Genomic DNA, 13,401 nt, shown 5'->3' on the forward strand with positions numbered 1-13,401 from the left:
AAAGTCTTTATTCCTGGAATGGAATAGAATAGAATAGAATGATGTTCTTGAGCAGTTATTTTGGTTGTCTTAAAAACAACATGTTTCCAGTGAACATATCTTTTATTCTGAAACAGTGAGGGAGTTCTAACATCAGAGCTGTTGATTAGTGGAGGCTCTTACATGCTGGAGTCTGAAACCTGAAACCAAGGGAGGGGAGAGAAATAGAGGAAGAAAGAGAGACATTCTCTTTTGAGTACAGTAAATTTAAAGAGAGAGGGAAAGGGTGCTGAATGTGTAAAGAATGCAAGAGGTTTGGGACAGAGAGAAACTTAGGGGAGTATGCAGAGAGAGAGAGAGAGAGGGAGGGAGAGGGAGAGAGGGAAAATGTGAGTCAGGAGGGAGGGAAGTAAAGAGGAGAGGTGATGTAAAAGCAGTTGAGCTCAGAGAGTAAACAGAGCTTAAGACTGCAGCATGTGTTTATCTGTTCAGCTGAAGAGGCGCACCCAGCGGGCAGGCCACATTCTCTTCTCAAACCACATCTCTGTACCACGCAGTACTCTACTCATCATCTTCCTCCTGTCGGCTCAGGGGACAGCCTGGCCATATGGTAGGTCTGATTTATTTGCTTTCAACAAGAGTCACACTCTTTTGTTGTCTGAGAGTCAGTGTCAACTGAACTGTCCCTTACACACTTTCTCTCTCTCTCTCTGTCTTTTTTTTTTAATGCTTGAGGTGTAGGAACTGTATAGGTCTTTATTTGTTTCACATTACAGTAATTATTTGTAATGCTTTAGTGATGTTCTTAAAAAAACAAAACACTCCCATCTGAGGTAAAGGAATGTGAGATGTGAAAATGTTTTTGAGAGGGTTAAGAAGCATTCATTTTTAGAAGTGAAATGGGTAAATGTATTGTTTTGCTTTGTGTGTGGATTCAAATCTATAAATCTAATAAAACTGAACAGAGTGAGTAAATAACAAATGTGAACTGAAACCATAAACTTCATAATACCCATTCAAGGGATCTTCTTGTCTTAATCTTACAGACCCAAAGATTAGACATGCTGAGACTGTTTCTAAGCATAGATGAAGAGACAGATCACTGACTTTGTATTCCCTTGCTCACCACCCTTTGGCAAAGACCAGACAAAGGGGGGAAAAAAGTCATTTCCACAGAACTCTTCCCCTTCACATTCACATCCTCAAGTCACATTTTGAAAACAAGTATTAGTTCAATTAAAGGTTATGCCTTATCTCATGTACAGACATCCAAAAATATGTTGGACAATTTACAGAGTTGCACAAAACATCCCTCAAGCAGAGGCTAGCTAGTGAACAAATGCATTTAAATTGGACTTTGGTTTCCTTTATGTGTGGGTGAAAGCATATAGAGCTTAGTAGTGGTAATTCAGAGTGAGAGTCCTTCTAAAACCCAGTGGAGTTTCTTGTTCCATGGCTGCTAAATCATTCCAGCCCGTGGAATATCCAGCCACTATACTAAAGTGCAAAATTTGAACTTACATGCCAGTTCATATTGATAGCAAAAGATGCTGCAGTAATGCTGTATTAAAGGGATAGTTCACCCAAAAATGATTTTTTTTCTGCTTAGTTTTCTGTTTATCTGCTTACCCCCAGGGCATCCAAGAGGTAGGTGACTTTGTTTCTTCAGTAGAAACACAAACGAAGATTTTTAACTCAAACCATTGCAGTCTGTCAGTCATATAATGTAAGTGGATGGGAATCATGGCTTTTAGAGTAAAAAAACACAAACAAAACCAAATTAAACCCTGCAGCTCGTGACGATACATTGATGTGTAAAGATACAAAACGATCAGTCTGTGCAAGAAACTGAACAGTATTTTTATAGTTTTTTACCTCTGATTTTCACTGCAATGTCTGAACTGTCCTGAGCACGTTCGCGTCTTTTTCTTCAGTCTGCGCATGAGGCGTCTTCTTCTTGCTTTACGGCGGATCGCAGAATTATAAGTGCATTACCGCCACCTATCTCTCAAATGGATCATTGACACTCTATCTACAATCTCAATTAGGAGTGTCAATGGTCCATTTGAGAGATAGGTGGCGGTAATGCACTTATAATTCTGCGAGGGAATCACGGCTTTGAGAGTAAAAAAACATACACAAACAAAACCAAATTAAACCCTGCAGCTCGTGACGATACATTGATGTGTAAAGACACGAAACGATCGGTCTGTGCAAGAAACTGAACAGTATTTATATAGTTTTTTACCTCTGATTTTCACTGCAATGTCTGAACTGTCCTGAGCACGTTCGCGTCTTTTTCTTCAGTCTGCGCATGAGGCGCAGTTTCTTGCACAGACCGATCGTTTCGTGTCTTTACACATCAATGTATCGTCACGAGCTGCAGGGTTTAATTTGGTTTTGTTTGTGTATGTTTTTTTACTCTCAAAGCCGTGATTCCCATCCACTTACATTATATGACTGACAGACTGCAATGGTTTGAGTTAAAAATCTCCGTTTGTGTTCTACTGAAGAAGCAAAATCACCTACATCTTGGATGCCCTGGGGGTAAGCAGATAAACATTACATTTTAATTTTTGGGTGAACTATCCCTTTAAACTCAAAGTTTATAACCACTAAGAATGACACCTGCTAGAAGCATGTTTTATTTGCATATGACATCTCCAATTCACTAAACTGTGCAGTTCAGGACATAGTTATTTAGGATGGTGTTTCCCAACCCTGTTTCTAGAAATATGGTGTAATGAAGAAAATAATTTTTTGCAGTGAGGGAAGTGGACCTATTATTTGAGAGTATGTCTAAATGTAATTTTGTTGTAACATTATAGCTTTGAATATTAACAAGACATTGGACAGGAACCTACCTTGGCTAGACTGAGAGCACAACAGTTCAATGTATAAGTGTTTTGATATTTATACCTAAAATTACATGATTTAATGCAGTTCTCTCCATGAGACATATTGAACATAAGCACATAGCAGAACTAAGCTCTGGTATAAACAACAACAACAACAAAGGAAACTCCAGTAAGCTTTTTCTAACAAACTTAAATGGTTACAGACACCTCCCACACTACTGTTCACTGTTTTTCCGAAGTTCTACACAGTGTTTCCCAACCGGGGTGCCGTCTGTCGAGAGCAGGGGTGCCGTGTAAAAAAATCAGTTTTTAATATTTATTAAATGTTAAAAAATCATCTATTATGTAAATAAATTTCTGATGTCGGAAAAAAGGATAATTGGAGATGCACCGAAATTTCGGCTGCCGAAAATGAGTTCACTGCCACGTGGTGTGACGCTCTCCGCTCTATGCGTGTGTGTGTGTTGATGTTTTATTGGTTAAAATGATGTCACCATCATGGAGATCAGTGTTTGCTTTAGTTTGGCTCTTGACCCTTGATTCCTCTGTTGTATGTTTTTTAATAGCGATGCATGCGGTGTTGTGAAGCAGAGTGAGCAGTGCTATGCCGTGAGCAGCTATTAGCCGTATTTACATGATGAGAAAGTTATCATGAGCTGACCTGATTATAATCAAAAGTTGTTATATGGTTATGTTTAGCATAATCAACCCTGTGAAACTACAGCACGTAAAACAAAGTGTTCCTCTAACTATCACCATGAATGAATTTTAAATCTTTGGAATTCATATTAAAATTGATTTCCAGTGCTATTTAAACACACACAGACATCAAGAACCAGCATATGAACCTCAACAATGGTGACAATCAACAAAATGCTTCATGCTGCAATGCATGCTGGGTAAACACCATAGTAAAAACTCCCATCATGCACTGCAGTATGAATAATTATTGTCACCACTGTTGAGGATCATATGATAAGTGTTCATGTCTAAAAGGCAATGCATGCTGGGTAACACCATAGTAAAAACTCCCATCATGCACTGCAGTATGAATAATTATTGTCACCACTGTTGGAGAATCGCATGATAAGTGTTCATGTCTAAAAGCCTGAGTGATGCAGTTCATTGTTTCCCCAATATTAAATCATTACAGTGGCATTTGTTTAATAGGACTTTTTTTTTGGTGCAGGTCTGTAATATCTGATTGTCAGTCAATAAACCAAAGAGAGACCACTTTATGATGTTCTTTCAAATGAGTTATTAGCAGAAAGTGTAAGTGCATCTGCTATTTCAAGGTTTGATTCAGCAATGCACAGATGTATGGTGTGAAACAACAAGCAAACTTTGACCATAATTATGGTAGTATCGTGTGTGTGTGTTTTCAGTTGATTTCATCCAAGGCTGTGGCTGAAGTCAGGTGTAGTTCTTGTGTTTCTCTTTTCTTCAATGATGTTGAGTGTTAACAGCAGCTGTTCATCATTAATGCTCAATCATCATTTAATTAGTCACTTAATTATCTCATTAACTTTAACTCTTTGAGAACTTGGGATATGACTTGAAGACTTGCTTGTGACTTGAAAGTCCCACCTCTGTTTACTGGTAAATAATTAGAAATAATATCAACACCAATGCGCCTCAGGAAGCTACCTTTAAAGACTATTAACTGTTAATTTCATTATGTTCAGATTTCCAAATGAAATCTCTCTGGAAATACATGTGTCAACCTGGAAAAATTCATTTAGAATGGGCTCAAATCAACACTCAGTGATGACTATGGATTTCCTGACTAGTTTGTGCATTCGACTTCTGGTTTTGCCTGATGCTGGTGCAGAGAGTCGGAGAAAGCCAAAAATTATCCTTTATAGATGTTTACAGTGTCTACATATCACTTAAATACTTCTAAGAGCTACAGTATGCCATGTCTAAGATGCCACACATCAGGGTCAATCAAGGTATGGATGGAGGACCACCAGATCAAGACCCTGTCATGGCCAGCCCAAACTCCAGATCTGAACCCTATTGAAAACCTCTGGAATGTGATCAAGAGGAAGATGGATGGTCACAAGCCATCAAACACAGCAGAGCTGCTTGAACTTTTGTGTCAGGAGTAATGTGATAAACTAGTAGAGATCATGCCAAGACGCATGAAAGCTGTGATTGAAAACCAGGGTTATTCCACCAAATATTGAATTCTGAACTCTTCCTAAGTTAAAACGTTCATTTTACTCAAACACATGACTATATACATCATAAAACCAGAGAAACTGATCATTTTGAAGAAGTCCATTATTTATTTATTTTCATTTACCTACATTAAGTTGCTCCATCAATATTGTCACAGCATATTTTACATTTACACCTTGTTCTCTTTGCATCAAATGTCTTTTTAGATGAAAACAAGAGCTGTAAAAGAAAATATTTCTAAATAGTTGTGATTAATTTAAATTGATTCATTGTATATATGTTGTAATGTAAACAGTTCCTTTTTAATAAAGCAGTCAAAATTGTTTACTCATAATAAAATATACTGTATGTGCTGCTTACAGACACCAAACAAATAATGATTTATACATCAGGCACGTTTTACTCATCTCACTTGCATAAAAACAAATTCAGCAATTAATAAAAATGCACAGGGAAATACAAACACTGAACATTATGCAAATCTGCAATTATTACATTGTATGTTAAATATTACAGTTAGCAGTAACAATGTTACCAAATAAAGTTAGGAAACCATACAATGTGTTCATATCATATAACTCTGGAGACTCTGGGTTGACAATCCCAAACATTAGATCTTGTTGTTGTAGAGTTGTCATGCCGGATTAGAAAGCACAGCTAATTTCTGAGCCGTTTAGCCCCTCAGCATCTCTGGAAATATATATTCTACACAGGGGAGGGTTGTCTATAAATGAAGAGATCCCTGTGGATTTTAACTGAACACAAAGCCTGAACTGCAGAATCAACAGGAGATTGAACGAAAGATGTCCCACAGAGGTACACAATGATGCAGGGATGCAAGATACCCATCTAGAAATGTTTCATGTTCTGGGAATGTTTTCAGCAGCAAGTTTTATTTTAGTTCCCAGAATGTTCTGCTAAAAGATAGTATAACATTCTCTAAAAACATTCTAAAAATGTTTATTGATAACATTGTTAGAACATTATCCTCTAACATTCTAATAAAGCTTCCCATTAATAATGTGGACTTAAAAACCATTACTCAGAAGTCAAATTTTGGTTGAAAGTGAAAACCCAACCTTTGTTTGATGTCAAGCTCCAGAGTAAATAACTCGAAAAACAGCATTACCAGCGTCACTTACAAAACAGATTGACTTTTTTTTCTGTCAAACATTTACACAGGTTCTTATTGAGATTGACAGAGGTTTATATGTTGTAACGAATCAGCCCATGGGAAATATGAATAATTAATCATAACTAGTTATAATTAATTATGAATATTTTAGATCCGCTGTAGATATTTAGCTGACCTCTCAGGGTCAACTGTCTGTCAATTCTAAGAACGTTAATTTCCTGGTTAAGGGAAATAACTTTCTTACTGTACAATTCTACAAAGAGCTTGTAGCATAAATCTGCATGATTAAGTGACTCCAGTTATGAGCAAAAAAATGAACCACGTCAAGTGTGATACAAGTAAGGTTTTATTAACTACATAACACTTAAACTGGTCCAACATACTACATAAACACTTAAACTGGTCTAACATACTACATAAACACTTAAACTGGTCTAACACACACACACACACACACACACACACACACACACACAGTTTGTATAGGAAAGGGTTAAAGCTTAACCGTTTAAAGAGAAGAGAAATAAGAATATGAAGTTATTGAACCCTTTGCATATTCAGCAGATTTACACCTGAGGGAAACATCAGATTCCTCAACATGCCATTAGGTCGTAAATGGATCTGGTCAAGCAGAGGTGTCGTGGTTGCCATGTGGATCAGGGGCCTGTTCGGCTTCCTGGGGGGGGGGGTTGGTCCAGATGCTACAATTTTGATGTCTGTTTGAAAGTATTAGTTTGATTTGATGCCTCCATTATGGTGAGAAGTGTTTGCTTTAGTTGGGTAATTTGACTCTTTAATGTTTTTCTCTAGCTGTTATAGCTGTGTTTGTTATGTCAAACACAACAAGAGAAAATATGGTCAGCTGCTGTTGGCTATTTGCAGATAACAAAAGTCTGATTACTGATCTCAGCTGCTGTCTATTCCATGTGATCAATTTCATATTAGAGATTACAGCTATGTGTTTCAACAGCATATGAGATGAGATCTTAATTATCAGCTAACAACCAGCATATCATAATCACAAGTTTTCTTGCTGTGCTTGCTATAACAAACATAGCTACAACACCTAGAAAAAAACATCAAAAAGCCAAGAATCAAATTGCTCAACTAAAGCAAACACGTATCACCATAATGGTAACATACAACCAAACTATTACTTTCAAACAGACATCAACATCTAAACCTCTGTTAATCTCAATAAGACCTTTTGTAAATGTCTGATAGAAATAAAGTAAATCCGGTTTATAATAAGTGAAGCTGGTAATGCTGTTTTTGGAGTTATTTAATGAAGTTGGAGCATCATCAAACAAAGGTTGGGTTTTTACTTTCAATCAAAATTTGACATCTGAGCAACATTTGAGTCCACATCCAATGTCGAATGGAAAGTTTCCTGCTTAAATCTTAATTAGAATGTTAGAGGATAATGTTCTAATAATGCTATCAATAAACATTTTTAGAATGTTTTTAGAGAATGTTATCCTAACTTTTAGGAGTTAATAAATCTGCAAAAATGTCAACAATTCTGTGTTTTTCTGTCAATATGGGGTGCTGTGTGTACATTAATGATTAAACTTAAATGATTTTAGCAAATGGCTGCAATATAACAAAGAGTGAAAAATTTAAGGGGGTCTGAATACTTTCCGTACCCACTGTATATACTACCGTTCAAAAGTTTGGAATCAGTAATATTTTTAATATTTTTTACCGAAGTTTCTTGTGCTCATCAAGGCTGTATTTATTTGATCAAAAATACAGAAAAAACCCTGTTATTTTATGAAATATTATTGCAATTTAAAATAACAGTTTCTATTTTAATATACTTTAAAATATAATTTATTCCTGTGATGCAAAGCTGAATTTTCAGCATCATTACTCCAGTCTTCAGTGTCACATGATCCTTCAGAAATCATTCTAATATGCTGATTCATTATCAATGTTGGAAACAGTTGTGCTGCTTCATGTTTTTTGGAACATGTGATCCTTTTTTCAAGATTATTTTATGAATATAAAATAAAAAAACAGCATTTATTCAAAATTGAAATCTTGTATTACAATATACACTACTGTTCAAAAGTTTGGAGTCAGTAAATTTTTTTTTAAGTAATTACTTTTATTCAGCAAGGATGTGTTAAATTGATAAAAAGTGAAAGTAAAATCTCATTTTGTTAGAAAATATTTTAATTTTAAATAAATGCTGTTCTTTTAAAAAAAAAATTCATAAAAGAATCCAGAAAAAAGTATGTTTCCAAAAAAAAAAAAAACATGAAGCAGCATGTGACGAGAGGGGCAGGGCCGAGAGCCGTGGGAACGGAGCGAGGCTGTGGAGTAAATGCTAATGCGTCTCGAGTCCTACGGAGGAGCTCTGGAAGGATAAAAGGAGGAGTGACAACAGTGTTAGACAAGAGAGGACCAGGTCTGGACTTGTGTTTTGGTTCTGTTTGTGCACGACAGACGTCCGCGAGGGGCTGTCGCGCTATTTTGTGTTTATTTTATTATTAAAGTTTTGTTTGAATGTTTGCCGGTCCGTCTCCTTCTTCCCGAACTACGAACTTTGTTACACAGCACAAATGTTTCCAGCACTGATAATAAATCAACATATTAGAATGATTTCTGAAGGATCATGCGACACTGAAGACTGGAGTAATGATTCTGAAAATTCAGCTTTGATCACAGAAATTTATTATATTTTAAAGTATATTAAAACAGAAAACCAATATTAGAAATTGATCAAATAAATACAGCCTGGTTGAGCACAAGAGACTCAATTAAAAGTCTAACTGATCCCGAACTTTTGAAAGGCAGTGTATGGTATATATATATTGCCACGCTTAGATCAAGAGCACAGACACAAAGTTAATACAATATAGACTTTTAATAAGATCTCCAAACGATGAAGGTAAATTCAAGACAGCAGGGAACATGAGCATACACAACAGTAATAACCGGCAACTGAAACAACCAAGGAGATATCTTAAATAAGGCAGTAAATGAGGGACATACAGGTGCTGAGGGTTAACTGATAATTGACTAATGAACTAATGCACTAATGACAACAGGAACAAAGACCCCGCACCGTAGAAGGTAGAGGGAGGGCGGGTTCAGGAGGAGGGCGAAGGGCTGGAGAAGGGCAGGCAGGGAGGCACGCAAATGACCAGGGTGGCTCTGACGGAGGGAGGAGGCACGGAGGAGACAGGAGTGACCATGGAGTAGTAGACGGAGGAAGGAGCCAGGACGTAGACAAGAGGGAGCTGGAGGAGGAGTAGCCAGGTGGGAACCAGGCCACAGCTATGATGGCGGCCCAAGGTGGAGCCGACGGAGGGAGGAACCATGGTGGAGGAAGGGCTGATGACTCCAGGGGGCCAACCGGCGGTGTCGGCGGAGCAGGTGGAGGATGAGCTCGAGGTGGAGACGGAGAGCCGATTAGCCAGGGTGCGGTGGAGCCGGAGCGACAGAGGACTGAGGTGGAGCCAGAGGGACGGAGAGATGCCTCGTCTACTTGCAGCCGGAGGAGTGGAGTCCCGAGGTGGCGGATGGTCGACAACAGACCAAGGCAGAGCTGGTGGACTGACGAGCCATGGTGGAGCCGCTGGGTCGAAGGACCGAGGCAGAGTCCAGGACTCAGAGGCTGGAGGCGGAGACAAGGGTTCCTCCAGCCAATTCGAATGTCAATTCGAATCCAGCACACAGATGGTGGACTGAGGGTGAGCAGTGGGGCAGACATGAACCAGCAGTGGCGATGGTGAAACAGGGATGACAGGAGGCAGGAGAATGAGGGAGGGAGGGTGGATGGGAAATCCAGATGGGTCAAGGGTTCAGGGATGGTGTGCGCTGCCCATACACACCATATACACCATATACATATATATACACCATACTCCCAACACTGGTAGCACGGCAGACAGGGGAACAACATCCGTGGTCGTTTCTGAGCATGCAGACAGTTTAGGGCAGACAGAGAGCTCAGATGAATGCGGAAAAAGAGGGGGCATGTCTGCATACAAATCCCAGTTACAGTCCATTGAGCTCAGCTAACCCATGGTGCAGTGGGCGGAGCTTCCCTCTACATTCTCCATCGCGCTCTCACCCGTGGTGAGCTCTGTAGCCAGCTCTCACACCTGGTCTGACATCACGGGCTCTGGCTCCGAGGACGATCCTCAGCACTGTCGCATTCACTGGCGATGGCTAGTCGGTCGCGGTGGGCTCAGGCTTTGGCTCTGCGCAGCAGAGAGATGGTGGGCTGGGCTCTGGGTCATGAGTGGGGCTGGTGTTGTCGTCCGCAATGAGGCAGTAAATGAGGGACATACAGATGCTGAGGGTTAACTGATAATTGACTAATGAACTAATGCACTAATGACAACAGGAACCTAAACCAGAACAGAAGACAGAAACTAAATGAAACGCACAACAGAGTTCATATCTGTGACATCTCTCTCTCTCTCTCTCTCTCTCTCTATATATATATATATTAGTGCTGTCAAATGATTAATCGAATACAAAATAAAAGTTTTTGTTTACATAATATATGTGTGCACTGTGTTTATTTAGTATATATATATATATATATATATTTTTTTTTTAAATGTATATATACAGTACATGTCTCCTGCAGTTGTACCTGCACTCACTCACATCATTAACACATCCCTTCACACTGGTGTTTTTCCCTCAGCATTAAGACAGGCTCGTATAACCCCACTTAAGAAACCCGCCCTTATCCCATCTCATTTAGAGAACTACAGATCGGTGTCCCTTCTTCCTTTCATTGCAAAAAAACTTGAACGAGTTGTGTTCAAACAAGTCTCTGCCTTTCTCACACAGAACAACCTCCTCGACAGCAGCCAGTCTGGTTACAGAAGTGGACATTCAACCGAGACTGCCTTGCTCTCAGTTGTTGAAGCCCTAAGGCTGGCAAGAGCAGATTCCAAATCTTCAATACTTATCTTGTTGGATCTGTCCAATGCTTTCGACACGGTTAACCACCAGATCCTCCTGTCAACCCTATTGGCAAAGGGCATCTCAGGAACCGCACTCCAGTGGTTTGAGTCTTACCTCTCATATAGATCCAGTGTTGCCAACTGCTTTCATTTGAAAGTAGCTGAAACTGGTAGCTAAATGTCACTATATGACATCACAATGGCAAATTCACTGATCTATAAAAAGATGAATATCAATCAGTGGGCAAGATGAGAACTTAGATAAGGTTTGTCCAAGAAGTTGCTATATTTATCCCTAAACTTTTGAAAAAAGTCTCAAAAGTGGTGGGGTAGTCGCTAAATCTAGCTACAAAATTGCTAAATTGGCAACACTGGATAGATCCTTCAAGGTATCTTGGAGAGGTGAGGTGTCCATGTCACAACATCTAACTACTGGGGTGCCTCAGGGCTCAGTTCATGGACACTTCAGCTCTTCTCTGTCTACATGGCATCACTAGGATCTGTGATGTGATGACACTCAACTCTACCTCTCATTCAATCCTGATGATCCGACGATAGCTGCTTGCATCTCGGCTTGTCTAAGAGACATTTCTTGCTGGATGAAGGACCATCACCTTCAACTCAACCTTGCCAGGACAGAACTGCTTGTGGTTCCATCAAACCCATCGTTTTATCACAATTTCACCATCCAGTTACACTGTAAAAAATTGCTGTAAAAAAACGGCCATATTCTGACAGTAACATCCTGTTTTTTCATTACAACAGTACAATCCCGTAAAAAAAAAAAAGTTTTCTGGTTAATATTTGTTATTTTCGAGAAAGTAGCCTTCTGCAGTCCTTGTAGTAACAGTGTTCAGATTCGACACTCAGAGACTGTGTTTCAAATCACACCCTACACCCTCATTCACTATCCCCTACATGAGTTTACTAATACAGTCCACCTGACAGAGAGAATGTAAACTAATGAGTGAATTCAGTCAATGATGAACAGCTGCTGTTAACGAGCACAATCACTGAAGAAAAGAGAAACACAAGAACTACAACTGACAATCAGTCACAGCCTTAGATGAAATCAACTGAAATAAGACAGCAGAACATGATCAAACAACTCCACAAACAGCATTACAGTTTGATTTTATTTCTGTCATATATCTACAAAAATTATTTGAGAATTAACAGAGGTTTAGATGTTTTATTTAAAGGTTTTGTTTGACCTCACCATCGTGGCGATCAGTGTTTGCTTTAGTTGGGCTCTTGACCCTTCACTTTTTAATGCTAGGTTGTTTGGTTGTTGTTACTGTGTTTGTAAAGCACATCTGTTATGTCAAGAAAAGTGTAGAAAAATTATGATTAAATGGTTCTAATTAAGTATTGATGATGGTGTAATCATCTTTTTGTGGCCTGATTCACTGATCTCTTTCAGTGGCTGATCTTTAAAACTATAGTGTGGGTTTTTACTTGTTTCATGTTATTTAAGATAGCTATATAACACTGCACGCTGAGATATGATTGATTGACATTGTGAATAATTTTGAAAATCTCTTATGTTCAAAGGCCTGAAAACTACGGCATCAACCAGACACACAGAGACATCAAGAATCAGCACATGAATCTCAACAATGGTGACAATCAAAAGCTTCATGTGTGTTTCATAGTATGATTGAGTGATAATAATTTTTTTGAGTGATGTGTGTGATCTTTCAAAATAGCCCGCTTGTTCTGTTGCTCTAATATGTTACCATAACATCATTTTGGTACAAAAAGAGACTCTGGACAGTGAACATGTCCTACATAAACATAATGTTATTACCCAACAGCATTATATACTGTGCTTTAGCCATTTTTTACCACAACAAATGTGTTAAAATACTCAATAGCTAAAGCACCCAAGTAAAATTAATGTTAAAACATCAAGGTTCAAGATCCCAACTAAAGCAAACACTGATCTCCATCATGGTAGTGTCCGAAAACAACAACATCTAAACCTCTGTTAATTTTCAATAAGCACTTCTGTACACATCTGACAGAAATAGCATCAGTCTGGTTAGTAATGTGAAGCTGGTGATGCTGTTTTAGAAGTTGTTTAATCAGATCTTGAGAGATTTAATGTCTTTTATTTCAGTTGATATCATCTACGGCTGTGGCTGAAGTCAGTTCTTGTGTTTTTCTTTTCTTCAGTGATTCTGCTTGTTAACAGCAATTGTTCATCACTAATGCGCAATCAGCACTTAATTAATCACTTAATTATCTCATTAACTTCAGCACTGCTTCACTCTGTAGTGTGGACACATTATAAGTGTTCATTTAAAAC

At 38.6% G+C, this 13,401-nt stretch overlaps 1 protein-coding gene across 1 annotated transcript in view; it reads left to right on the plus strand.

Moving 5' to 3' along the window:
- The first annotated feature begins 289 nt into the window (after positions 1-289).
- Positions 290-13,401, plus strand: part of pamr1b (peptidase domain containing associated with muscle regeneration 1b) — a 98,268-nt gene continuing 85,156 nt past the window's right edge. The window contains exon 1 of the mRNA XM_016256588.1: positions 290-589. Within this exon, the coding sequence (XP_016112074.1) occupies positions 454-589 (136 nt within the window). The 5' untranslated portion in view covers positions 290-453. The remainder of the gene's footprint in view (positions 590-13,401) is intronic.

This window comes from Sinocyclocheilus grahami, unplaced genomic scaffold, assembly GCF_001515645.1.
Source record: "Sinocyclocheilus grahami isolate Dianchi unplaced genomic scaffold, SAMN03320097.WGS_v1.1 scaffold1447.1, whole genome shotgun sequence".
NCBI classification, from domain to species: Eukaryota; Metazoa; Chordata; class Actinopteri; order Cypriniformes; family Cyprinidae; genus Sinocyclocheilus; species Sinocyclocheilus grahami.